The sequence below is a fragment of the Bos indicus genome, chromosome 19, assembly GCF_029378745.1.
Source record: "Bos indicus isolate NIAB-ARS_2022 breed Sahiwal x Tharparkar chromosome 19, NIAB-ARS_B.indTharparkar_mat_pri_1.0, whole genome shotgun sequence".
In the NCBI taxonomy this organism is placed as follows: Eukaryota; Metazoa; Chordata; class Mammalia; order Artiodactyla; family Bovidae; genus Bos; species Bos indicus.
The window spans coordinates 20,743,107-20,770,848 of record NC_091778.1 but is presented as its reverse complement, the minus strand read 5'-3'; the positions used below and the strand labels follow the sequence as shown (position 1 = coordinate 20,770,848).

Sequence of the window (27,742 nt, the reverse complement as noted above, 5' to 3'; positions counted from 1 at the left end):
AGATAAAGACTCATCTTTATTTCTTTCAGGATATAAAACTTGTATTTAAATCAATTCAGAGAAGCACTTTAGCTCTAAACATTAGAGAGCAGGGAGAGCCTATTTAATAAAACAGCATTATTTCATTTTCAAAGAAAGATACTGGCAGTAGCTATGAGTTTAAATTCTGTATTCTTTTCCTCAATTATAATTATAGATGGGTCTGAAAGGAAGCATGACTATTACTGTCATATTTATTCTTTTGACAGGTGTTATGGGACTGTAATTTGATGAAATGACTCAATACGCAGTTTCCCATCCAAATATAATTCCGTCATCAACACGAGTGGCTTAGGAAAAGTCCTCCTGCAAGCCTTTTCGCAGATCTTGAACACTCATATTTTAGCAGTAATTCATATTCAGGAAAATGGGGGGAGACTTGTCTCTGAGGTGGCAAAAGCCAAAAGGAAGAGTGGGTGTTTCAAGACGGCTGTTGCTCAGTCAACTCGGTCATGTCCAACTCTTTGAGACCCCATGGACGGTAGCCCGCCAGGCTCCTCTGTCCATGGGCTCTCCCAGACAAGAATCTTGGAGTGGGTTCCTATTTCCTTCTCCGAGAAGAAGGCTGTTAGTTGGATAGTTTTATTTTTTCACAAGGTGGGCTCGGATCAGGGAAAAGGGCACCCAATACAGTTCCCTCATTAACAGACGCCAAGTCCCACGCGCGGCCGGAAGAGGGCGCTCGACGCACAGTCGCCTGGCGGGGGCGGTGCTCGGCAGCCGCGGGGCGCAGGCGCACTCGTGGCCGCCGCGGCTGAGGCGGATGTTCCCCAGCGGAGGCGGGTGAGCCGCTCGGCACAGGCGGAGGGCGGGAGCGTGGGCGGGCGCGCGGGGACCGGAGACACCTGGGGCGGCAGGGACGGACTGCGGTTGGGAGGCCTCGGGGCGTCCTCGACCTGGCGCGGCCTGTGGAAGACCCAGCGCCGCTCTCTCGACCCTCTGACCTCCAGAGAGCCGGGTTGTCCGGAGTGCGGCTCCCTGTACACGCCGCAGGCCTCGCGGCAGGGGCTGGCTGAGGGCCGGGGGTCGGAGGAGAAGGCCCCGGACTTCGGGGAGGGGGCTTGGGAGCGCCACGAGGAGCCCAGGGGTCTGCGGGCGCCGGGCCTGCTGGTGAAATGTGCCTGTCGGGCCTCGGTTTGCCAATTTTTAAAAGCAGTCACGGCCCCTGCGCGGCCCGAGTGCTCGCAGCAGCCTGTGAGCGCGCTTACCTCGAGTCACCTTTATCTACTCTTCTGCCTAACAGATCGAGCCCGTGGCCGGAACTCCTGCGCCTTTACGACTTAATCTGTCCTTTTGTTTGTTTTTACATGGCATACAGTTCACTCCCTTAAAGTGCACAGCTCAGTGTCTTTTTAGTTCAGTCACAGGACACAGGCCTCTCTCCCTGCCTTTACCCAGCCACACCCTCCTTGTCCCTCAGATTTAATGTCCCTTTCTCAAGAAACCTTCTCTGACCCTTGACTGGGTGAGGGACCCCGTGTGCCAGTCTCTGGGGACCTGAATTCCACTTTGTGGTCTGCGTGTGTGCATGCTCAGTCGTGCCCCACTCTTTGCGACCCCATAGACTGTAGCCCGCCAGGCAACTCTGTCCATGGAATTCTCCAGGCAAGAGTACTGGAGTGGGTTGCCACTTCCTTCTCCAGGCGGGTCTTCCCAACGCGGAGATTTAAGCCACATCTCTTGAGTCTCCAGCATTGGCAGGGGGATTCTTGACCACTGCACCACCTGTGCATGCTCAGCTTCATTCAGTGCTTCCAGTTCTTTGTGACCCTGTGGACTGTATCCTGCCAGGCTCCTCTGTCCATGGGATTCTCCAGGCAAGAATAGTGGAGTGGGTTGCCATGCTGTCCTCCAGGGTATCTTCCCAATCCAGGGATCGAACCTGGATGTCCTGCATTACGGGTAGATTCTTTACTGTCTGAGCCACTGGGGAAGCCTGCACCATCTGTAGTATTTACTAATACTTGGTTTTTTGTTTTTTTTTTTATCCTGTTAATGTGTAAATTTCTTGGGGTGAAGGGTCACCTTGATTGTTTCTGTAACTCCAGCATCTAGCACTTTATGAGTGCTTGATGACTGTTTCAACACACACATGTGCCTTCTGTGTGTCAGACACTGTGCTAAGGATACAGCCATGAACAAAATTACTCCTGGTCTTGTGGAACTTACGTTCCAGAGGAGGAATTAATACAAAGAGAAATAAATATATACAGTGGTGAAAAAGGCTGTGAAGCAAAGTAGGCGGGACTGTGGTCAGAGAAGGTCTCAAGTGAGACTTGGATACACAGGTGGGTGAGCCACGTGGGTGCCCTGAAAGGTGGTTAGGTATGTGAAGGCCAGCAAGGAGGCCAGAAGGAGGAGGAGCAGGAGAGGAAAATGGTAAACTAGGAGCCTTTGGCTCAAGGGCCCTTGGAGACAAGCCCTGGTGTGTGTAGAAAGAGCTTGGGTTAAGAAGAGAGAGGCCCAGCTGTGGCTCTTACCAGGTTCTTCTGTGTGACCTTGAGCCTCAGTTTAAGTAGCCCCTTTGAAATACCCAGCCCAGTATCTGACATCTGGTGGCTGTGCCAGTTCCCTTCTTTGACCCTGGAACAGACTGGTGGCCTGTGTGGGCAAAGCCATTGGCACAAAGCAGTCCAAATATCACTAGATTGAGCTAAGGTTGCTGGTTGCTCTGCTCTGCAGCCAGCGTGTTCACCTTTTGGATGATGTTTCTGGTTTGCTTTTGGGGGATGACCTCGCCAGGTTCACCTCTAACAGGTGAAGGCCCAGGGTGGTTTGGGCCTACAAATGTGATGTTTGAGATCCTTTGAGATAGCACATGTGATAGAGCTGTGGATTCAGAGCCGGAGGACCTGAGTTTGAGACCCGGCTCTGCCACCTGCTGGCTTCATGTCTTCAGGACAGTCCCCTCCTCCTGCCTTTAGTTCCTGTCTGGTAAGTGAGATGCCATTGCTGCTGCTGCTGCTGCTAAGTCATTTGAGTCGTATCCGACTCTGTGCGACCCCATAGACGGCAGTCCACCAGGCTCCCGAGTCCCTGGGATTCTCCAGGCAAGAACACTGGAGTGGGTTGCCATTTCCTTCTCCAATGCATCAAAGTGAAAAGTGAAAGTGAAGTCGCTCAGTCGTATCCGACTCTTAGGGACCCCATGGACTGCAGCCTACCAGGCTCCTCTGTCCATGGGATTTTCCAGGCAAGAGTACTGGAGTGGGGTGCCACTGCCTTCTACACATTTATTGAGATTTTGTTTTGTTCCCGGGCACTGTTGACTATGGAGGGGTAACTAATACAGTAGAGTCTCTGTTCCCCGGAAGCTCACAGACATCTAGGATCACAGGTAGCCGGGTAGAGTAGGAAAGGGTAAGATGTCCAAGTACCCGATGGTGCCAGACCCTGGCCTAGGCGTGATCTTTGCAAACACCTCCCTCACCCCAGCCCCGTGAGATACATACTCCATTGTCCAGGTTACAGAGGAGGAGGCAGAAGGCCAGAGAAGGTGAGTTTCATGAGAGAAGATGGAAACAGACTTCATCCAACCAGACTTGGATAAAGAACATTCCACAGAGGCCGGTATGTTTTTTGTAGGATGTGTCTGTGAGCGGCACTGTCGGGGCCAGACTGGAAGGAGAGAGTCTGATTAGGAGGCATTGTTACAAAGCTGGGAACAGAGGTAGTATCTAGGGAGGCTGCAAGGCTCAAGGGTGGGACGTGGGGCTGGAGCCTTGACCATGTCAAAAGAGACCAGAGGAGCAAGGGTTGTTCCATTTCTAACTTAAGAGAACGTGCATGCAAGCTGGAGCCCTGGAGTTGGGGGAGCAGAACCATTCTGTTCCTATATTGTGACTTTCCTCACCCCGAAGAATAATTGCATATTTAAACAATGGGCTCTTCAGGCTTAATTTAGCTTCTATCAGTGCTCAGTGGGGCAGAATTTCTGATTATTTTCTGTAGTTCCATTCTTTTTTAATGTATGACTTTTTCCCCCATTTATTTTTAGGTGTCTTTTTGTCAGGGCACAGGTTAGGGAAAGAGACAGTGGGGTTAAATGGGGCCAAAGCCCTATTTCTCAGAATCTCTTATGGTGATATCATGCGGCTCCCAGGAAATTCCCTTTGTGACTTTGTTTTCCTTCTTTTTCTTTATTCTGTCTCATTCTCCTGTATTCTGTCGTCCCCTTTTGAAGAGTCCATAAACTCTTCAGAGTTTCCTAGGAGCTTTTTTGTTTTGTTTGGTGTCTCTCTGGTTACTCCTTTGGTTGTGTAAGTGACATAGTCTCAGGACTTGTGTTTTCATCTGTATGCAGGGGAAGCCGTAAATGAGGTTCTTGGGTTTCTGAAAAGCATGGAACAAGGGTTTATGGAGAAGGTGGAAAAATAGGAACTGGACATAGTATAGTCAAGCGCTTCCATGGATGCTGGGACCTGGTCTTGACGAGCCCTGGGGAGTGTTCTCAGTTGGGGTCCTTAGCACTGATCTGGACATTTGTACATGTCTCAGATGTGGACATAGGTGGTGTTAGGAGCAGGTAAGGGCATGGACTTTGGAATAAAATAGGCCTAGGTATGATTCCTCACCTGACCGTGTACTAGCTGTGTGGCCTCTGGCAAGTTGCTTACCTCTAGAGTTGCAGTTTCCTTGTCTGTAAAATGGGGCTAATGATACCCAGTCCGTAAGACCGTTCTGAGGATACATGAGATAACACATGAAGAGCTCTCAGCACCTCCCTGGCACATGCCAATCACTCCCTGAATGGTAGGTGGTAAGACACGCCGTCAGCTGTGCAGAGGCCTTGGGGTAGGAGAGCCAGGTAACCCATCAGGTGCTCACCTCTGTGCTCCTGGGGTTGAGTCCAGATTCGCACATGGGCTAGAGGCTCTGAATGGCCTTGCAGGAGTGGCTGGCAGAGCTTGCTGAAGTTCCTGTCTCTTTGTGCCCCATTTGTGCCTTGTATGTGATTGCTTCTGTGCTTTCGTTGTGGTGAATTGAACTGAATAAGAGACAGGACCTGGTACCCCAGAGATTGGGGCAGACTGTGACTCCGGACTGAATTAATAAAATACAAGACGGGGAAACAGACTTAAGCATAGTTCACGGGAAAAAAGTTCCTTTGAGTCAAATGCCAGGGCCAGATGAGGGCTGGAGCATAGAAGGCAGTCTGGGTTGCGTTCCTTGGATTCCCAGGTAGAGGAGCTGGGAATTGCCCCATGAGCTCCAGTGCCCACGGAGCTGGTCAGAACACAAGCAAACTGTGGTTTTTCCCTCTGGAGTATGTTTAAGAGTGAGATGGATAATGAGGGGGTGTGTCCAGAGAGGAGGGTGGGTGAGATGGGGGCGTTACAGCACTTTCAGCGTGCTTATCTTGGAAAAGATAAGGCTGGGGGTCGGGGATGACTGACCTTGAATACTGACAGTCTGGACTCAGCAGTAGGTTAGGGAGACTTAGCTCCAAAAGGCAGAGCTCAGAACAGTGAGTAAAATTTTCCAGAGCAGGTCTTAACTCCGAAGTGAAAGGACTTCAGTGCACTGCTGAGAGGGAAGGAGGTGAGGGAGAAAAACTGGGTGACTCCCCACCAATAAGAAGAGATTTTTTGACACCTGGTGTGCAGAGGTTGCTTTCAGGGCTTTGGCATCCTGGTTTTGAAGGGTGACCTACTTTGCACTATTTCTGTTCATTCAAGTTAACACCTTTCCCCATAAGCCTGCAACTTTGGGTGTTTCTGTAAGTTTCTAATTCATTAAAGGCTGCAGGATGAGTAACCAGAACTCACTTCTGATTTGGGAAAAAGCTAAATAAATTTCACCTGATCTGTACTTTGATTTCAAAGGAAAAAAAGGTCTATTTTTTTCTTCCTCTAACTGAGTCGATGAAACCCACTAACGTCCCTTGATCTCAGTTTATACCAAAAGCTTCCTTTAGCAGGCCATTCCTACTGTGGACATGTGTGCTCAGTCGTGTCCAACTCTTGGTGACCTCATGGACTGTGGCCCACCAGGCTCCTCTTATCCATGGAATTTTTCAGACAAGAAGACTGGAGTGGGTTGCTGTTTCGTCCTCTAGGGGATCTTCCCAGTCCAGGGATTGAACCTGCATCTCTTGTGTCTCCTGTATTGGCAGGCGTGAAAAGGGCATCTTGACTTACTGTTTTTTCTTTTGCTGCCCCTCCAGGGTCAGAGCAGGACCCGGGAGAGGGAGGTCATATCCGTGTGCTGCTGCCGTAAACCAGGCACGCGTGTCTCTTACTTATCCTCACATCAGCCTTGCCATGGTGTCGGACCCGCATGCTTCACAGTTCTACTCAGTCAGTACTCAGGGGCAGAAAAGTGGCCTAACTGTTGTTGGGGAGAGGGAGGATTCAGTCTTGACACCCCTCTGTTGAGTGGCCACTGCATGCCAGGCACTGTGGGAGGGACAGAGGAGGCAGAGCTGGGAAGAGTGGGGAGTGTGGGGATTTGGTTGCAGATGGGGTAGAGATTGGGGGTTGATTGGGGAACGTCTTCAACACCCCGCTCCACCACAAACACACACATACTCGAGACCCTTGGGTTGGTTCTGTGGATGCCATGTAAGGATATCAAGCAATGGGCTCAAAGATGAGAGAGTTTTGTTCTCAGAGGCTCGGTCTGGCTGAGCATAGGGAGGGACTGAAGAGGCAACAGTTGAGAAGGGTGTTGGGTTAACCCAGGGCTAAGGAGTCCTTGGAAAAGGAAAGGCCCCCTTTTCTCCAAGAACTTAGGGAGGTTGGGGCACTGGAGCTGGAGCCAGAGCCTACAACCCAGCTCCACCACTCACTGGCTGTGTGTTCCTGGGTACGTCAGCCCACTTTTCAGCCTCAGTTTCCACATCTGCCAAGTGGGATAATAATGCTTTTCATCAGAGGGTTATTGTAATACAACCTGCACTGTGCTTAGCGTCTTGGTTGGCTCTCAGGTGAAGATGGATTTTGTGGTGGAGGGGAGTTAAGGATACTTTGGTCTGAGGGCTTCTCTAGACTCAGTGAAGTAGGAGGCGTTGGTGACCTGCGAGAATTCCTGCAGATGAGCTGGAAGCTGGAAGAAGCCTGGAGTATCTGGGTGGGAAAGTAGGGTGTTTTTGCCAGAGGTGATGCCCGGAAGTATCCAGGCATGGAGGATCGTGCGGAAGGCGGTGGTCCTCACTTTATAGTGGGCAGGAGCACAGGACCGTCTGTTACCTTTGGACCGAGAAGGCAGGGAGGAGGCTGAGCTTTTGTTTTCTCAAGCTTGGAGAGTGCTTGGGTTTTGAGGTTCTTCACTCAGCAAGCACTGATGGAGGAGTCCACTGGGTGCCCAGGGCTGTCTTGGGCACCGAGGTGCCAAGGTGGAGGGCCTGACACAGTCCTTGCCCTCAGTGGGGTTTTGCTGGGCAGGGAGATGGACGAGAAAGCAGAGGGTGATTCCTGTACGTACAGCAGGCTGTGGGGAAACAGATAAGGAGGTGAGTCTCATTCCATGTGGGGGTAAGAGGGGTAGGAGGAATTAACCAAAAGGAAATTATTGAAAGAGTGTTAGAAGCTCAGAGAATCAAGGGAAATCCCTGGAGAACTGGGCAAGGATCTAGACATTTCTGGAAGGCCAGGCAACAGGATCTTCCAGAAAAGTTCAAAGCAGGAAGAGGCTGATTCAGACCCACGTAGGGGTGCATGAACTCATCATCTGGCTCTTTGTAACTCTCCTCAAGAGCCTGTTTCCCAGGTGGCAGATACCCACGTGACCTGTGCCCAGGCGGCCTGTGCTCAGTGTGCCTGGTCGCTCAGTCCTGTCCGACTCTTTGTGACAGGCTGTCTGGAGTGTGCCATCAGCTCAAGTTTGCCTGGACTCAGTAGCGAGCCGTGGGTGATGTGTTGAGGGGTGGTGGGAAGGGGCCAGATCAAGAGGGGGTCTTGGAGGAAGGCAGTATGGAATTTATTCTATAGACCAGTGCTTTTCCAAAGTTCAGTACCGCTTTCATGACTCTTGGCATATCCAGATTTCAACTGCATCCTCGCTTGCTTGATACATTTTTAAAAATCACTTTTCTGCCTGTCCATTTTTTAAACTGTTTTAAGCTGTGATACCTATGAGATTATGGAATTTTTTTCTCATTACACATGAAAATAAATATCAACGCATGACAATAAAAAGATGTTGGTCCATATACTGCTTAAAATATTTTCATCTTTGTCCCATATTTTGGGAAAAGTTGTTGTGAGTGATGGGGCTGGAGTGGACATCAGGGGCTTTAAGCAGGAGCATGACTTTGCTGTGATGTGTGTTTTGGAAAGATTCACCCAATTTATTGCAGAATAAATTGGCAGACAGTAGATTGCTGGGAACTCTTGCAGGTGTTGCCTGGGCTGTGATGAGTCTGAGCCAAGCATATGCAGCAGAAATAAGAGGGGACAGATTTGAGGGGTTGTCCAGAGGTAGAATTTGTTAGGATTCAGAGACCAGTGGTGGGCTTCCCTGGTGGCTCAGTAGTAAAGAATCTTCCTGCAATGCAGGAGACCTGGGTTCGATCCCTAGGTCAAGAAGATCCCCTGGAGAAGGGAATGGCTACCCACTTCAGTATTCCTGCCTGGAGAATTCCAGGGACAGGGGAGCCTGGCTGGCTACAGTCCATAGGGTCACAAAGAGTCGGACCCGACTAAGCGACTAACATGCACACACACACAGGCCGGTGGCGTGGGGGTTGAGGAGAAGGCAGGCTGTCTCTGTGACAGCTTTGGGAAGTCAGGGGTATCTCTGATGAGGCAGGGAGCCAAGGTAGAGGCTAAGGTCAAATTCAAAGAGCAGGATATAAGAAGTAAGCGTTCCTAGCCACAGGGTTTGACTACAGGTTTAGCAACGGTGATATGAAGTTCCTTGTGCCTTAAATAATAGCAAACCCATGCTTTAAATTAAATTAAAGCATTTTAAACTCTTCTGAGTGGACCCACACAGGCATTCTCTGCTGTTATTACGGAGAATGACTAAGTATTATAATTGAGCTGAAAATAATCTCCCGCCCATACTTGCTGGGTTGGTTTCTAAGTATTGAGTTTTTAAGTAATGTAACAAAGTTGCATTCTCTCCAAGTGTTAATTTTAAAAACTGCAGATGGTAACCATCTGTTACACGACTAGCATTTTACAATGTTTGATTAGCACTTTATATAGTTTGGGGAAGCCTGCCCAGGGAGTCTGCCCTGCCCATCAGGTTGGGGATTTCGGGTATGTCTTCTGTGGGTGGCCCTTGAGAGTCTCTGTCCCCACCATATGTGGTTCCCCTCTCTGCTGTGCTGAAGTGTGGCTAGTTGGACTGGCAGGTTGCGCCCTGCCCTGTTGGCACTCTTAGAGCTGGAGCCATCGGAGCTCACTGGGGACACAGGATGTGGGAGGGCTGGATCTCTCCATCAGTCAGGACTCTCTTGGTTGCAAGTGACAAAACGAACCCAAATCTAGGGGTGGGACTACCTTCAGGGGCATGGTGTTTGGGCTCAGGTGACTTCTTCAGACTTGGTGTCACTCAGGGTCTCAGCTCCGCCATCTGCCATGTGGCTTCAGTCTCAGGCTTCAAGAGGAGGCAAGATGGCTTCTTTGGGGGTGAAGTGCTCTCGGCATCAAGTCTAGAGTGGAGCCTTTTCATTCACCCCTGCAGAGGCGGTGAGATCTGCTCTGATTGGACCAGCTTGTCACGTGCCCATCTGCGAGCCAATCCCAGCGACCATGTAGATCAAGGGCTCTGAATGGTCAGGCCTGGAGTGGCGCCCCATCCAGACCTTGGGGGCGGAGACCTGGAAGGGTGGATCCCCAGTGGCTCATCCCAGGATGTTACTAGGTGGGAGGATGGGTGGTGGGGGCCAGCGGCCACTAGCCCACCCCACTGTGAGAGTGAGAGGCCAAAATACAAGGAGCACTTGGCAAATTTAGCTGTGAAGATAGACAGACATTGTTACCAGGAAGATAAAACGCTGGAAATGAAAGAGCCTCTGGAACTAGCTCCTTCTAAGTTTCCTTTCCTAGTTTAGCTCCTTAGTAAGTTTCCTTTCCTAGTTTCCATAGATTAGATTTAGTGTTCTAGTTCTTTATTTTTTAGAGTGGGTGCAGGTTGTCTGACTTATTTTTATGTTACTTTTAAACCAAGGCCAGCCACTTAATCTTGGTCTTTTAGCTCCTCCATTTGGAACACAGTGAGCCTCTCTCTAAGAGGGGAAATCTGTGCAGAGGAGATAACAGGAGATAACAGATTCTATTCAGTCCAGTTCAACAAACAGGGCACGAAGTGAAGTGTTGGGGCCTGGGCCAGGCTCTGGAGGCCTGGCAGCAGGTGAGTCCCCGGCAGTGTGGGAAGTGCTATAACAGCTTTAGAAACAGGGCACTGCAGCACACCCCGCCCCGCCCCCCCCCCCCCCTCCCCAAGCAAGGGACAGTCACAAAGGGCTTCCTGGAGGAAGCAACACTGAGCTGGCCCTGGAAGGACAGGCACGGGTTCCTCAGGTGGAGGAGATGGGGGAGGGAGCTCCAGGCTAAGGGGGCCGTGTGTGCATAGGCATAAAAGGTGACCTACTTGCTGGCTCAGGGGATCTGGGAGAAGATCCTTGCATCTGACAGTGGGGTGAGCCCAGCACACTGGTTCCAGAGCTCATGCTGGCATCAGTGTGGCGGCGGCTGGGGAGTGACAGGCTTCAGGCAAGGACATCAGGCAAGATGCTGTGGTCGAGGTCCAGCAGGATCCTGTGCGCATCTTGTTAAATTGCAGGCCTGGTTGTTTTGGGGTGAGAAGTGTTTCTAATTAGCTGCTGGTGATGTCGGTGCTGCCGGACCACACTCTGAATAGCGAGGCTCAGACCTCTGGGCATCTTCTCCACTCTTCACTCCATCCTCCTGAAGTCAGCTGGTTTCTCCGTGGTTGCGATGCAGGGTCTTCTCACTTGTTGTCAGTCTCCAGAAGAAAGACCACAGGATACAGCCGTGCCTCCCACCTTTGTCCTTGTGGGCCTGCTCGGGGATGAGCCTTCTGCAGGGCTAATGCCCAGCCTGAGCTCAGGGGCTCCATCCACACTGGGTCAAATACGCCTGCTTCCCAGAGTGCTAGGAGCTGGGGGCCAGGGCAGAGTATTGGCTGCATGCCTAGAAGTGATGCTGTGCGTTTTCCAGGGACTGAGGTCTGGCGGATGGCCCCACTACCGGGGGCAGAGCTGGTCCAGACGCCGCTGCAGCTCTACCGATATCTGCTGCGCTGTTGCCGGCAGCTGCCCACCAAGGGCATCCAGGGGCATTACAAGCATGCCGTCAGGCAGGTGCGAGCAGGGTACCCTGGGCTTGGGGTGGGGGTGGGGCTTCCTGCGATAGGGGGCCCGTCACAGGGTTGGGGGCCCGCAGCAGTGGGCAGGGCTGGTCTTTCAGGTGGTGATGGTGTGGGGTGGTGGCATTTGGGTAAGAGCTACCGGAAAGCAGTGCTGGCTAGCCCAGCTCCTTCCTCTCTGGTTTCTGTTTAGGAAACAGCATGCATCATCTGGGGATACCAACTCTGTGCCAAGGCTTGAATAAGACAGCTGAATGGATAATTAAAATTGAGTGTGAGACATAACATCATTTTGACAGGCATTTCTGCCAATAATGCACAACCTGAATTTAATCAAGAGGAAACATTAGGTAAACCCAGACTAAGTGACCATCTACCGCTTAACCGGACTGTGCACACCGCATACGGCAGTGTCATGAAATACAAAGGCAGACGGCTGCTCTGATTTAAAGGGGACCAAAGAGACATGACAACTAAGTGTCAGGAGTGATCCCAGCTTGGATCCTGGACCAGAAAAAATGATGATAAAGAAGATTACTGGGAAATTCATGAAGTTGAAATATGGACTGTAGATTAGATAATAGTATTATGTCAATGTTTCTGATATTGATTACTGTGGTCAAGTAAGAGAATGCCCGTGTTTACACGTCTGAAGTATTCAAGGATGAAGGGCATGATACCTGCAACTTTTAAATGCTTTCTCAGATTTTTATACAAACCTGTATAGAGAATGATAAAGCAAATGTGGCAAAATATTAACAGTTGGTGTTTCCAATAGGGAATTCTTTCATATTATTCTTACAGCTTTTCTGTAGATTAGAAATTATTTCCAAATAAAAAGTTAAAAACTGAAATGTATAGAAATATGTGGAAAGTGAAAAAAAAAAAAGGTAGCAACAGAGAGCTGTGGAAATACGGAGAAGGAGCAATTAACTGTCTGAGGGAATCAGAGAGGACTTCCTGGAGGTGAGCATTTGAGGTGCTCCTAAAGATAAGTAGGAGGACAGGTAGGGTCAAGAGTGGCAGGTCCGAGGAAGGAAGGAACCAGTTCTTTTGAAGGGTCACGAGTGCCACACAGTGAACCTGAGTCTCATGTTGGTCCTCAAAGGTGAACATCTGGCCAAAGCAAACAGCAAACCCACATTGCGCCACTTAGGGCCTGGCTGGATTTTCCAAAGCCCCCCTCCCCACTTTCCTTCCGTCCCTGCCTGGCTTTCCAGCAGGGGCCCAGAGAAACTCTGTACTTGCCCGGGGAGAAGGCATGCGGTGAGCTCAGCCCACTGACAGCAGGCTTCTTGGGAGCAGCAGAGAGATGGAAGCGTCCCTTAGGCCCCTGCTGCCTGATAACCTTTGGACCTAGCTTGATTAGGGGGTAACTCAGGGCCAGTCTTCCCTTTCACGGCTGTCCTGCTGGTAGGAGCACAGGCTGTGTAATCAGTCTCGGATTCAGATGCTGCTGCCGTTGCGTTGTGGCGAGTTAGGGTTTGGAGCCTGTTTGCTCACCTCAGGGCAGGATCATCATAACTGTGTGTGGAGGGGTAAGAGCAATGTTGAGTACCCCGTGCCCACCGCATGCCTGGCTGTCGACTGCAGCTCTGAAGCTGCCAGTCCTGATTTTTGCCAAGTCATTGTGTCTTATACTTAAACCCCCAGAGTTTCCGGGTTCATTCGGATGAGGACAACCCTGAGAGGATCCAGCAGATTATTAAGAGAGCCATTGAAGATGCCGACTGGATCCTGAACAAAGTAAGCCCTTGGCTCCTGTTTCCACCCTCAAGTTGGGAGTTGAGGGCTATAATCCCCGTGACCACTAGGGGTCGCCCCAGCCCCACAGTTGAGACTAATGAGTGTTTCCCTGCCCGCCCCGGACCAGCAGCTCCCCTCCTCCAGAAGACCGAAGGGGATGGCAGATGCCCTTCCCGTTGCAGTTTCTGCAAAGGGTTGCACATCCTCAGTCCCTAAAGGCAAACTTCTGCCTAATAATGCTGAATAAGTTAAGATGGGGCTACAGGAAGACGGAAGAGAGGAGTCTCCAGGCAACAGTAGTGCCAAAGCCGACAGCAGCCTTGTGACGGCTCAGAGAGGAAAGCTGGGTGGGCGAGGCCGGGTTACAGAGGAAACAGTCAAGTGTCTGTTTTGGTGGAGGCAGGAAGGGAGTCAGAATATAGACAGGCTTGCTGGTCCTCACACTTTGGTATTAGAACAGCCTGAGAGCTGGAGCATACCCCACCTTCCGGTCCTTCTGAATCAGATCCTCCAGCTGTTGGCTCTAGGATTCGTTTTTCAAACTCAGGGATCAGACCAGATGGTTTCTGAATGTTGTCTTCTAGAACCTGAGATTCTTTTTTTCTCCTCTGAATAAGACTCAGCTTGAGGAGAAGGCCGGACCCACCACAGTTTTCAGTTCCAGTGTTCCCGGTGTCATTTTTGTCCTCTCTCCCCAACTCCATCAGCTTCCTTTTCCACTGGTACCAAGTAGAGACTTGACCATCTGGTGCCTGCTGACAGGGTCCTGCCGCCTCCATGAAGACCCTGCAGGAAGCGGCTGAGGCCTAGTGACCACAGTTCTCAGGATTTCCCAGGTCCTCCCTTCCCTGCCGGTTTCCCTCACCCACTCCTAATGATGTCTCTGTCTTACAGTATAAAAAACAAAACTGAGACTCCAGGGCATAAGGAGTGCAGCTGCCTTGGAGACGCTGACATGGAGAGCCCTCGCTTTGCCCGGCCCTAGCAGCAGCAGCAACCATGCTGGGATATCCACTGGCCTGGTTGGCTGGGAGCAGGAAATCAGCGATAGGAGAAGCTGTCATTTGCTCAGACTGCGCTTCCTGCCACATTTGTGTCCCCAGCGTCCTTCACATTTGCTTTTCCAGCTGGTGATGAGGTGAGCTTTGGGGAGAAGGTGTTTTCTCACTTGGCTCTGAAAGTGATTCATTTACTCTGGACGTCGTCGTTTGAGAGGCAGAGCTGGCGTCCCCTCACACAGCAGCCTGTGCAGAGGGCAGGGCATGGGCCTTACAATCAGGCTGATCTGGATTTGGAGCTCAGCTCGCTGGCTTTTCAAGAGTGTTGGCTTCAAGTCCACTTCTTCCTTCGTTAGGATTAGATAAGATGAAATCAAAGAGCCTGACCCAGGACATGGTATGCGGTGGGGCCAGTAAATGTCCCTCTGAGGAAGCCGGCCTCTGACACTCTCGCGGTGCTCACGCGTCTCTCTGGCTCCCTCCACATCAGCTCTTAGTTCTCTGTGGGCGTCTTCTGTCCCTGCTTGTCACCCCAGGCCCCGAGCCCTCACAGTTGCACTGTGCCCGCCGGTCCACCCAGCAGCTGCTCTTCCTGACCCCGACCCTCCCAGCCCAGAGAGACAGAAGCCCTGGTCCTTGTCTTCGTGGGATCTGTCGTATCTCAGGGTACCGAAACAAAAAATGCCAGGGCAGCTGCAGTAGATACTGATGGGTTCAGGCTGCATGTGACCAGCCCTTGCCTACTTTGGCTCCATCTTAGAAGACGAGGGAGGAGGAGCAAGCAAGCAGTCGTGAGGGTCATCATGAGCCTGAAGTCCGTGGAGAAGGCAGACCTGGGTCGTGTCCCAGCTCCACACAAAGTGCTCTCGGGTAACTCACCTCGCCTCCTTCAGTCCCGGTTTCCCCATCTATCCTGGCAGTAATGACCATACTACCTCACGGGGCCACAGTGAGCAGTCATAAGCCCTAATGTATGCCAGGTGCTTCACCCAGGATCTGGCCTGGGGAGCCAAGGAGAGGGAGCACCTTTTCAAGAGATTGAGCCCCTTTTCAAGGTCACAAAATGACCAAGTTGGGTCTGTGAATGTACCAAAGCCTCTAGATTTAAGAGGGGAAGGACAGCAGGGTGAGAGGGAGGAAGCGGGGAGGGCGAGCAAGGAACATTGGGGTGACTGGCTGGAGCGGGCGGAGCAGCGAGAAGATGCAAAGAGAGACCACACCAGTGGTGAGTGTCCCTGGAGGACTCCCAGCCAGACGATGCGCTTGCGATCACGTGACTTACAGTGACTCAGATACGCCCATGTGTGCTCAGCTGATCAGCAGATCATGAAGTAAATACGTCAGAGCTCTGGTGTATGTTCCCTGCTGTGTGCTGTCACGTTCGATGTTGAGGGTTAGAGGCAGGCAGACAGACAGCTGCCAGGAGGGATCATTCTTTCATGTTTTAATTCATTAATTGAAATGTCCGGTCCTAGGTAAAGATAAAATTTCAGAACTTGCATGAAGGTTGAGGCATCTCTCTTCCGGGTGGGATCTGCCCCAGTGGGAGACCTGCTGTCAGAGGAGGGGACCACGGGCCGCCTTTGCTGGCTTGGGGTGGGGGAGTGGCAGGGGGTGCCTGGCAGACGGGTAGTTTCACCAAAGGCTTGGAATAGCACCACTTGCTCAGGAAGCCCTGTGCTGTTCTGTGTGGTTGAGACATCGTGGACTGAAGAGATGGTTCTGCAGCCATCTCTTTATGTAATTGTCTCCTGTCTGAGAGTGAACCCCTTGAGGGCAGGGACCATATGCTGGTCAGTGCAAAATCTTCTGGGCCAGCTGTGTGCCTGCTGCCAAAGTGGCGAACTTTAAGCATTTGTTGAATGGAAGAATGATAATCCAGGCAGACTGATGTGCTGCTTTTGTTGGCATGTTTATTGCTTTCTAATAATGGGGGATGCTGGGAGGTGGTGATTGTTTCTTGGCCAACCACTGATATATGTGTGTGTGTTCTTATCACGGATGCTCAAATAAAGTCTGATTGCTACTATGGAAGTAGTTTTGACTTTGAGAATCTCCTGAAAGGATTTTGGGGATTCCTTGGACTGCACATGGGGTCCATGGACTGCACTTGAAGATCACTGTCTCTCTGTGTAATCTGAATAAAGCAGAATACTAAGAGGATTTTTACCTCCTTTCTTGATACTATGGCTTTGTTACTTTGCCTAAGATTGTATTCCTTTTTTTTTTTTTTAAAGTACCAGTGTCATCTGATTGCTTTGCATTCAGCATTTAACATGAAGAAAATCTTGGAAGACATGATGTGAGGGGAAGCAAAAAACACCTTCGTCATGCTTAAGCTCAGTCTTCATAGAGGAAAGAATGTTTTTTCAGGTGAATAAGGGAGGCAAGAAGAGCATGCCAGATAGGAGGAGACGTACGAGCAAGGACAGGTTAGGGTGCTGAGGAGGGTGAGGAGTCTAATTGCAAGGGACAAGAGTACCAGATAACAGCATGAACGGGGCAGGAGGGAGGTCAGCAGTGGGGGTGAGAAAACCCACATTTGTTTGGAAATGGGAGCAGGTGAGACTGGTGATTCAGGAGGCCTGCTTTTGTCCGGTGGCTGAAATGAACAGGCATAGGGGTCTCAGGCTCAGCCAACCTCAAGGTTATGAGCCCTAGTCAGTTTCAGAGGTCTAATGAAGCTTCTCTTCTGCATTCATTGCTCAAAGCTGAACAAGAACAGCCTACCTCCCCAGATGTCAGTGAGAAGGGATCCACTCTCTCCACAGATGCTGTGTCTCCGTGGTATTGACAGCCACTGATAGCAGTTAGGAGGTAGACATAGATTCTGATGGTTTGGAGAACCTGGACCTTGGTGGCACTAGTGGTAAAGACCCTGCCTGCCAATGCAGGAGATGTAACAGATGTGGGTTCTATCCATAGGTTGGGAAGATCTCCTAGAGGAGGGCACGGCAACCCACTCCAGTATTGTTGCCTGGAGAGTCCCAAAGGACAGGGAAGCCTGGTGGGCTGTAGTCCATAGGGTCGCAAAGAGTTGGGCACAACTGAAACAACTGAGCATGACCTTGAATGAAGCTAAGTGCCTTCTCAAGGGCATGCCCCTCCTTTGGGACCCACTGCTATCCATGTAGACCCCTGAACTCAGACTGGGTGTTTATGGAGTTAAAGGCCTCGCTACTCGACCAATGAGTTCCGGAGGCAAGGATCATGACTTCAGTGCACGCGACAAACGTCTGTGAAGCCGCCACACTGCAAGGCCTTGTGCTGGGTGTTGGTGAAGGTGAAAGGTGCTCAGTTGTCCAGCTCTGAGCAAACCCCAACCCCCAACCATGGCGTTTGTGACCCCATGGACTGTAGCCTCATGGACAGGCTCCTCTGTCCACAGAATTCTCCAGGCCAGAATACTGGAGTGGTAGCCATTCCCTTCTCCAAGGGATCTTCCCGACCCAGGGATCCAACCCAGGGCTCCCGCATTGCAGGCAGATTCTTAACCATCTGAGTCACCAGAGAAGCTATAATTTCCTTGCTGGGTGTTGGTGGGTACTTTCATTTAGGGCCTTAATCTGGATGCCAATCACATTTTCTTACTTACTTAATTCATTGGTTCAACAAACATTAAGCACCTTTTATATATCAAAAGGGAGAAGGCAATGGCACCCCACTCCAGTACTCTTGCCTGGCAAATCCCATGGACGGAGGAGCCTGGTAGGCTGCAGTCCATGGGGTCCATAAGAGTCAGACACGACTGAGTGACTTCACTTTCACTTTCCACTTTCATGCATTGGAGAAGGAAATGGCAACCCACTCCAGTGTTATTGCCTGGAGAATCCCATGGATAGGGAAGCCTGGTAGGCTGCAGTCCATGGGGTCACACAGAGTCAGACGCGACTGAAGCCACTTGGCGGCGGATATATCAAAAATTCCATCTGTACTTCCGTCAAGGTTGGGTTCAGTTCACTTCGTTCGCTCAGTCTTGTCTGACTCTTTGTGACCCCATGAACTGCAGCACGCCAGGCCTCCCTGTCCATCACCAACTCCCGGGGTTCATCCAAACTCACGTGCATTGAGTCGGTGATGCCATCCAGCCGTCTCATCCTCTGTCCTCCCCTTCTCCTCCTGCCCCCAATCCCTCCCATCATCAGGGTCTTTTTCGGTGAGTCAGCTCTTTGCACGAGGTGGCCAAAGTACTGCAGTTTCAGCCTCAGCCATCAGTCCTTACAATGAACACCCAGGACTGATCTCCTTTAGGATGGACTGGTTGGATCTCCTTACAGTCCAAGGGACTCGCAAGAGTCTTCTCCAGCGCCACAGTTCAAAGGCATCAATTCTTCAGCGCTCAACTTTCTTCACAGTCCATCTCACATCCAAACATGGCCACTGGAAAAACCATAGCCTTGACTAAATGGACATTTGTTGGCAAAGTAATATCTCTGCTTTTTAATATGCTATCTAGGTTGGTCATAACTTTCCTTCCAAGGAGTAAGCGTCTTTTAATTTCATGGCTGCAATTATCATCTGCAGTGATTTTGTCTGCAGTGTCAGAATAAAGTCTGACACTGTTTCCACTGTTTCCCCATCTATTTGCCATGAAGTGATGGGACCAGATGCCATTATCTTCGTTTTCTGAATGTTGAGCTTTAAGCCAACTTTTTCACTCTCCTCTTTTACTTTCATCTAGGCTTTTTAGTTCCTCTTCACTTTCTGCCATAAGGGTGGTGTCATCTGCATATCTGAGGTTATTGATGTTTCTCTCGGCAATCTTGATTCCAGTTTGTGCTTCTTCCAGCCCAGCGTTTCTCATGATGTACTCTGCATAGAAGTTAAATAAGCAGGGTGACAATATACAGCCTTGATGTACTCCTTTTCCTATTTGAACCAGTCTGTTGTTCCATGTCCAGTTCTAACTGATGCTTCCTGACCTGCATATAGATTTCTCAAGAGGCAGGTCAGATGGTCTGGTATTCCCATCTCTTTCAGAATTCTCCACAGTTTATTGTGATCCACACAGTCAAAGGCTTTGGCATAGTCAAAAAGGTTGGGTTATGGATGGTTTAATTTCCTCTCCTTATTTCCTCTCTGTATGGTTTCTGGAGATATGGAGAGATTTCATTTTGGGCACCTGTGACTATCCACAGCAATCTAGTTTTTAATCAAACTAAATAAGTGTTTTTTTCCCTATTAAGTTTCCTGTTTATAGACATTAACCCACATGTATAAACACACGTAACATTTGCTGGCTGAGAAATGGTTAATCACTTTGAAAATATGTTTTTCTGATGTTTGCACCTTCCTGTTACCCTGAATCTTTAAAATTCTTGAATTGGAGTGATAAGATTTGCCCAGGGGGCCAACCTGTCTTCTAGGCTCAACCTCCAATCTCTAGGCATGTACGTAAATAAGCATTCTTACCTGATTCTTCATCTTGGCTATGCTGTTGATTTCATCTCTGTGGTCTGGGGCCCCTGTACATAATTGGCTGTGTTAGAAACCACTGCTTGAGGAGCTTGGAACTTTGATATACTGCTGGTGGGAATGTCAAACGTTGCAGCTGCTTTGGAAAACAGTTCAAAAGTTTTCCAAAATGTTAAATGTAGAGTTCCATGTGACTCAGTGATTCTACTCCTGTGTATATACCCAAGGGAAATGACACACGTCCACACAAAACACTTGTACATGAATGTTCATGGTTTTATTCATAATAGCAAAAAGGAAAGCAAACAACCCAAATATCCATCAACTGATGAACAGATAAATAAATGTAGTGTAGTCATACAATGGCAATAAGGAATGAAGCCCGGACACACCCTGTGACATGGGTGAACCTGCTATGATAAATGAAAGAAGCGAGTCACAAAGTGCAAAGTTGTATGATTCCGTTTATGTGAAATGTCCATAGTAGGCAAATCTATGGAGACGTAAAGTAGATTAACTTAGAGGCTTGGGACGTAGGTGCTGGGAGGAGCAAGAGTGACTGCTGATTGGTACGGGGTTTCTTTATGGAGTGATGAAAATATTTTAAAATCAGATCATGATTGTACAACTCTGTGAGTATGTCAGAAACCACTGAATTGTGTACTTTAAATAAGTGAATTGTCTGGTAGGTGAATTACATCTCAATAAAACTCCTAAAAAGAAAATGAAATTAGATGCCAGGAGAAAACTGAACAAATCCCAGTGCATCTGAAAGGTACCACCCAGTCTGTCGTTAATTTCTAGGAGATACCCTCCTTGATACCTTATGCTAGTAAAGTAATGCTTAAAATTCTCCAAGCCAGGCTTCAGCAATACATGAACCGTGAACTTCCAGATGTTCAAGCTGGTTTTAGAAAAGGCAGAGGAACCAGAGATCAAATTGCCAACATCTGCTGGATCATCAAAAAACCAAGAGAGTTCCAGAAAAACACCTATTTCTGCTTTATTGACTATGCCAAAGCCTTTGACTGTGTGGATCACAATAAACTGTGGAAAATTCTGAAAGAGATGGGAATACCAGACCACCTGACTGGCCTCTTGAGAAACCTATATGCAGGTCAGGAAGCAACAGTTAGAACTGGACATGGAACAACAGACTGGTTCCAAATAGGAAAAGGAGTACGTCAAGGCTGTATATTGTCACCCTGCTTATTTAACTTCTATGCAGAGTACATCATGAGAAACGCTGGACTGGAAGAAACACAAGCTGGAATCAAGGTTGCTGGGAGAAATATCAATAACCTCAGATATGCAGATGACACCACCCTTATGGCAGAAAGTGAAGAAGAACTAAAGAGCCTCTTGATGAAAGTGAAAGAGGAGAGTGAAAAAGTTGGCTTAAAGCTCAACATTCAGAAAATGAAGATCATGGCATCCGGTCCCATCACTTCATGAGAAATAGATGGGGAGACAGTGGAAACAGTGTCAGACTTTATTATTTTGGGTTCCAAGATCACTGCAGATGGTGATTGCAGGCATGAAATTAAAAGACGTTTACTCCTTGGAAGGAAAGTTATGACCAACCTAAATAGCATATTAAAATGCAGAGACATTACTTTGCCAACAAAGGTGTGTCTAGTCAAGGCTATGGTTTTTCCTGTGGTCATGTATGGATGTGAGAGTTGGACTGTGAAGAAAGCTGAGCACCGAAGAATTGATGCTTTTAAACTGTGGTGTTGGAGAAGACTCTTGCAAGTCCCTTGGACTGTAAGGAGATCCAACCAGTCCATCCTAAAGGAGATCAGTCCTGGGTGTTCATTGGAAGGACTGATGTTGAAGCTGAAACTGCAGTACTTTGGCCACCTCATGCGAAGAGTTGACTCATTGGAATAGACCCTGATGCTGGGAAAGATTGAGGGCAGGAGGAGAAGGGATGACAGAGGATGAGATGGTTGGATGGCATCACTGACTCAATGGACATGGGTTTGGATGGACTCTGGGAGTTGGTGATGGATAGGAAGCCTTGGCGTGCTGTGGTTCATGGGGTTGTAGACAGTCAGACACGACTAAGCGACTGAACTGAACTGACCCTCCTTGATGAGTTTCTGTTGAAGGAAACAATTGTCTTCTCTTTCCAGTGGTGTCCAAAGCTGAAGTTTTCTACTGGGAACAAGGGCCAGTCCTCGTGCCTTCTGCACTCAACTGTGCACAGTTTATAATCCTGTGAGATGATTCTCCCCTTTCTTCAGAGAGAAACAAGCTTACAGAGGCTAACATTTGTCGAGCGAGGGTCACATCTCAAGAACTCACATTTCCCAGGTTGGGCCCTTTCTAGAGACTGAAGGCTGCTCTTCCAAAGGCTCTGAGGTGATAACCTATCTACATTGTTATGTTAAAAAACTTTATAAAAAATTCTCATCCCCTCTTAGAAGTCTAAGAGATACAAAAAGACTTGAGGAAATGAAGTGACCTTGGATTACAAAAAGTTTAACTGAGCTTCCCAGCTGGAGTGCCCTAGGCTTGTCACCTCCACTTGAAGCAACCTCAACCCATTATCCCAGCGTGCCATACTTACAGTGTTGCTTTTTACATATGCCAGGGAATGGAAAGGGCCGGGGAGTGCTGAGGTCTTGTCCTTGGCACTTTCCGTGCCTGAAAGCACTGAACTGAGGCGTCTCTGTGATGTGTACATGGCTACCACAGCCCAGAAGAAGACGTCTGATCTTGTTAAAAGATGGACTAATAGCTATGTGACTTTGGGAAAGTTACTCAGTGTTACTAAGCCACACTTTTCTCATTTGTATAATGGAGACAAAAATAATAGCTGTCTCCCAGTGTGTTCTGAGGATTCAGTGAGATACTGCATATAACATACTTAACCTGGAGCCTGGTACATGGCTAACACTAAATAAATGTAGCTGCTGTGATTGTTAATTGCATGGGGTCTCCTTGCTCTGGAGGTTGTCTGCAGCCAATTTGATTTCTCTCTGTACATTATTTCCTGGGCTTCCCAGGTGGCGCTAGTGGTAAAGAACCTGCCCGCCAATGCAGAAGATGTAAGAGACATGGGTTCGATTCCTGGGTGGAGAAGATCCCCTGGAGAAGGGCATGGCAACCCACTCCAGTATTCTTGCCTGGAGAATCCCATGGACAGAGGAGCCTGGTGAGCTATAGTCCGCAGGGTCGCACAGAGTCAGACCCAACTGAAGCAACTTAGCACACACATACATTATTTCACTGATTAGGGAAAGCAAACTCATTTTAACGTCCTAAAAACTTCTATCATAACAGAAAAGAAATGTGAGGAGAGAGAAGGAGTCATCTTTTCATGTCACATGTGGGGGCTGGCATGTCAGGGCACATTTCAGAAGTGACCAGGGCTTCTGTTTGCACAAAGACCTTCAAGCCCTTCTGAGAAGCATGAAGACAAGTTGAAACACAGGTCTGGCTGTGGCCTGAGATGCTGAAGCAAGGAAAAGGGTGAAAGCCACCTCTTGAAAACCTGAAGGATTACCTTTCCATGTTTTTCTTATCCATTGCTGGGTAACAAGTTACCTCAAAATTCAGTGGCTCAGAATGGCAGTGACTTCTTATTTCTCATTATTCTGTCTGTCAGGAATCCAGGCAGGGCTTGGTTGGGTGGTGGCAAGTAATGACAGCTGGGCCACTCTGTGCTGTGTTCAGATGGTGGCTGGGCTGAGCTGAGAGGTTTGGGAAGATTTCACTTACATGTGTGGCACCCTGGTCTTCCTCTGTGTGGCTTCTCTCCACATGGTCTGTCATTCAGAAGACCATGCATTTCTTTACTCTGTGGTGGCTGCTTTCCTCAGAACATGAGTTGCACCTTTTGCATTTCCTCAAAGTCTGGACTGGAGTGACACTTCTGCCTCATTCTGATGGTTAGAGCAAGTCATAGGGCTAGCCCTGATTCAAGGAAAGAGGAACTAGACTGTACGTCCTTTTTTTTTTTTTTGGCTGCACTATGTGCAGCATGTGGGATCTTATTCCGCAACCAGGGATCTGCTGCAACGTCTGCTGCAATGGAGGTACTGGGACAGTGGAATCTTAAGCACTGGGCCACCAGCGTAGTTCCTAGACTTTACATCTTGATGGAAGGAGTAGCATGCGCATACAATGGAGAGAGACATTGATGGTGGCCACCTTCGGAGACCATCCACCACACCCAGTGAGCTGAAAATTTAAATTTTGGGAAGATAGAAACAAAATGCTTTAGGGCAGACCCTGGTTGAAGGAAGGACAATTTTGGAAGCAACACTGAGGTGCAACACTATAAATGTTCCCCTGACTCAACTCAAGCTATTCTCATCAGTGTTAGAGACTGAGAGAGAGTAAAAATCAAAGACTTGATAATTAGAGTGCACTATGACATTGCAAGAGCCAGGCCATCTTTTCAGGATTCTGATACAAGAATTACAACTCTGGTCAGAGGAGCTAAGTGTTAGCAAGGATTGATAGGAATGTAAACTGGTACAGCCACCATGGAGAACAGCGTGGAGATTCCTTTTAAAAAATTAAAAATAGAGCTATCACGTGGCCCTGCAACCCCGCTTCTGGGTATGTATCCAAAGGAATTGAAATCAGGATATGGCAGAGATACCTGTAGTCCCTTGTTCACTGCAGCACTATTTACAATAGGCAAGATATGGAATTGACTTAAGTGTCTTGTCAATGGATGAATAGATAAAGATGTGACATATATAAATATACAATGGAATATTATTCAGCCATGGGAAAGAAAAAAATCCTGCCGTTTGCAACAGCATGTGTGGACCCTGAGGACATTATGTTAAGTGAAATAAGTCAGACAGAGAAGGACAAATAACTATATATGATATCAGAGTCCCTTGGACTGCAAGGAGATCCAACCAGTCCATTCTGAAGGAGATCAGTCCTGGGCGTTCTTTGGAAGGAATGATGCTAAAGCTGAAACTCCAGTACTTTGGCCACCTCATGCGAAGAGTTGACTCATTGGAAAACACTCTGATGCTGGGAGTGATTGGGGGCAGGAGGAGAAGGGGATGACAGAGGATGAGATGGCTGGATGGCATCACTGACTTGATGGACGTGAGTCTGAGTGAACTCTGGCAGTCGGTGATGGACTGGCGTGCTGTGATTCATGGGGTCGCAAAGAGTCAGACACGACTGAGCGACTGAACTGAACTGAACTGAACTGAGAAATCTAAAAAAGCTGAATTCATAGAGATAGTAGAGTGGTGGTTACCAGGGGCTGGGGTGTGGGATGAAAGGGGGGATAAAGGGTACAAAGTTTCAATTATAAGATAAATATGTCCTGTGGGGTCTAGTGTGTAGCATGGTGATTACAGCTAGTAATACTTTATTATAAACTTGAAAGTTTCAAGGAGAATATATCTTAAATGTTCTCAAAATAAAAATGGTAATTTTATGAGGTGATGGAGTTTTTAATCATTAATGGCGGTAATAATTTTGCAACATATAAGTGCATCAAGTCCACACATTGTACACCTGTTACACAAGGTCGTCACATGTCAGTTATATCTCAATAAAGCTGGGAAAAAAAAAAAACCTCTGGTCAGGAGAGGGCCTTTGATGGGAGGAAGAAATGAGTGGCTGCAGATGTGAATGGGCTCACAGGAGTGAAGTGAAGGAGAGTGACGTGAGCATGGCAACAAAAAACCCCAGAGACATGGCTGGTCCTCTTGTTGGGGAGCAGTGGTGGGGCATCAGACAGCTGAAACCGAGGCCACTTGAGGTAGGCATGGAGTGGCTTTGGAAGCTGTCACAGAAGATCCATGGTACAGTTGCCTGTGAGACCATGTGGGAAGCCTGGAACCTGGCTGGAGGCAGGAGGACCATGTGCGGTGGGATGCCAGTGATGCCTACCTATAGCCCTCTCTCAATGATTATCTCCCAATAGGGGAAGCATATATTAAGTTATATGGTTTTTTTTTTTTTTTGAGGGCATCACTTTCTCATAGGGGAAAATTAGTTAAGAACTGAGTGCATGGCTGAAGACATTAAAAATACACCATTTGTTACTTGGAACCAATTGCTTTGAATTTCACTAAGGCAACCTACACAAAAGAAATAGCACCAAGGATGCTTGTGTATTCTCTTCAAAAGGTCCAAATACTACTGAATTGCTGAATTCAGTATTGCTGAATTGCTGAATACTACTCAGCAATCAAAAGGAACTAACTAGTGATACATAAACCAACTTGAGTAAATCTCAGTGGCATTATGACGATAAGAGAAGCACGGTTTACATGTAACCAAGCTTACATAGGTTATGATTCCACTTATATGACAGTCTCAGACAAAACCACAATAATTGACGACCCATCAGTGGTTACCAGAGGTTGGGGCGGTGGGAGCGTGTATCTATCAAGAGGTAGTGTGAGGAAGATGTGGGGGTGAAAAGGCGGTTCTGCATCCTATTGTAGTAGTGGTCACTTGGATGTGTACATGTGTTGAAATTCATAGACCTGTACTTGCCCCCAGAAGTCAATTTCACTGCATGGTTTTTCTTTAAATGGCCCAACCATCATTAATAGGATTTGGAGTCCTTTATGTCATAGCTTCCTCCATGATCAAGGGAGGGTGATCTCCCAACTTATTCTCTGGCCTCAGGAACAAAACGAAGAAAGGCAAAACATTGCTGAAGACAGGGATTCTTGAAAATACTGTCCTTTTAGGTTTTGCAAGGAAAACAAAAGAAGACAGCGGGCAAGATGGTAGAGGGGGAAAAAAGAGAGGGAAAGAGGGTATTCTGGAATCACTTTTATGGATTATTATATCTTTAATACTTATTACCTGCAGGCAGTCAAGTGATAAGTGCCTTGCTTCAATTTTCTCTGAACGGTATGTACTATTATTAGCCTCACTTTGCAGAGGAAAGAATTAAGGCCCAGAGAAGTAAAACAATTTGCCCAGGGTCACACAGCCAGTGGACAGTAGGGCTGAGATTGAATTCAAAGCCAGTGCTCTTAATTCACATGTCTTTCATTCTACCTCCCAGGTCACATCATTTCAGTCCTGTATCTTTGAGTTCCTTGATCCCTGGGCTTAAGATTTATGTTTTATTTCCTCTTCTCTTGACCCTCAAGGATTTGGTCTTGGATATTCTCTCCTTGTTCTCTTCCATCTCCAGCTTTTGCTGAGATATCCCTCCTGGACCAGCCTCTCAGCAGACCCTGGTGTGACTTGGAAGGGTTACAAAGGTTTCCATCAGCTCAGAGACCCTTATATTTTGTAGGGTTATAATATATGATGTTCAATTCTCATTATCTAGTTGCTAGTATAATTAATGTATTCTGACATGGCCATTGCTGCAAAAATCTTACTATATTGTGGGCCAAACCATGTGCCCTACAACTTAACAATGACCCTAAAAGGCCCTTCTGATCTAGCTTCTTCCTGGCTCTGGCCTCCTCTCCCAAGCCTCCCTCCCCACTCCTACTCTGCTGCAGCTGCATCCTGTTACCTGCCCCATTGGGCCCAGGGGTTTGGGCTCCAGTCCCAGCTTTGTTTCTGTTCCCCTGCCTGGCGTGCCCTCCCCTCAGTCCATCTGCCAGACTCCTAACCCTTCTTGCAAAGCTCCTCTACAAAGTCTTTCTTGACCTCTGTCCACAGGCAACTCTGATCTCTCCCTAAGAATTCTACCATCTCTAGAACGTTTCTCATAGTTACTCAATATCTACCCTTTCTGCATGTTTCGTGGGTACTTGATACGGAGGTGGTGCTTGGTGTATGTTATCTTGAATTCTGGCAGCCACCATGAGAGGAAGCATTCATGTTTCCATTGACTGATGAGGACACAAGCTCAGGGGAGAGAAGGACTGGCCCAGGCTCTCACAGACATTAATGGTAGAACCAGGATTGATGCTGGGTTTGTATGACTCCAACACTCAGTCAAGTTTTGCCGATTGAATGGGATTACTCAGCCAGGTGGTGGCTGCTACAGGGGGTGGTGGCTGTGTGTTCTCAACAGTCACCTGATGGAAGGGGCTTGGCATAGCAGTCTGGTTGGAAGGGGAGCAGCTAAAAGATAGTCTGATGCTGCCCAAAGGCAGCAATCATACTGCTTTTTATGGGTTGTGTGTTTATGGAAGGGATCTTTAGAACGACTTAATAGAAATTATGGGGGGACCGAAACCCCTTCATAAGCACGGTGGATGGAATCAAGGAAAAGTTGAGGGTAGAGGACTGGGTCAGAGAAACAGAAGGCAGAAATGCAGCTGTGGGGAGGCATGTGTTTGTATCAA

At 48.4% G+C, this 27,742-nt stretch overlaps 1 protein-coding gene across 1 annotated transcript; it reads left to right on the top strand.

The window, feature by feature from the left end:
• Positions 1-744: 744 nt before the first annotated feature.
• LYRM9 (LYR motif containing 9) lies at positions 745-16,226 on the top strand. Its single transcript, XM_019982100.2, has 4 exons — positions 745-822; positions 11,172-11,314; positions 12,973-13,065; positions 13,960-16,226. Exons 2-4 carry the CDS (start codon positions 11,189-11,191, stop codon positions 13,975-13,977), a joined length of 237 nt encoding a protein of 78 aa, XP_019837659.2. The 5' UTR covers positions 745-822; positions 11,172-11,188; the 3' UTR covers positions 13,978-16,226.
• The last annotated feature ends 11,516 nt before the right edge of the window (positions 16,227-27,742 follow it).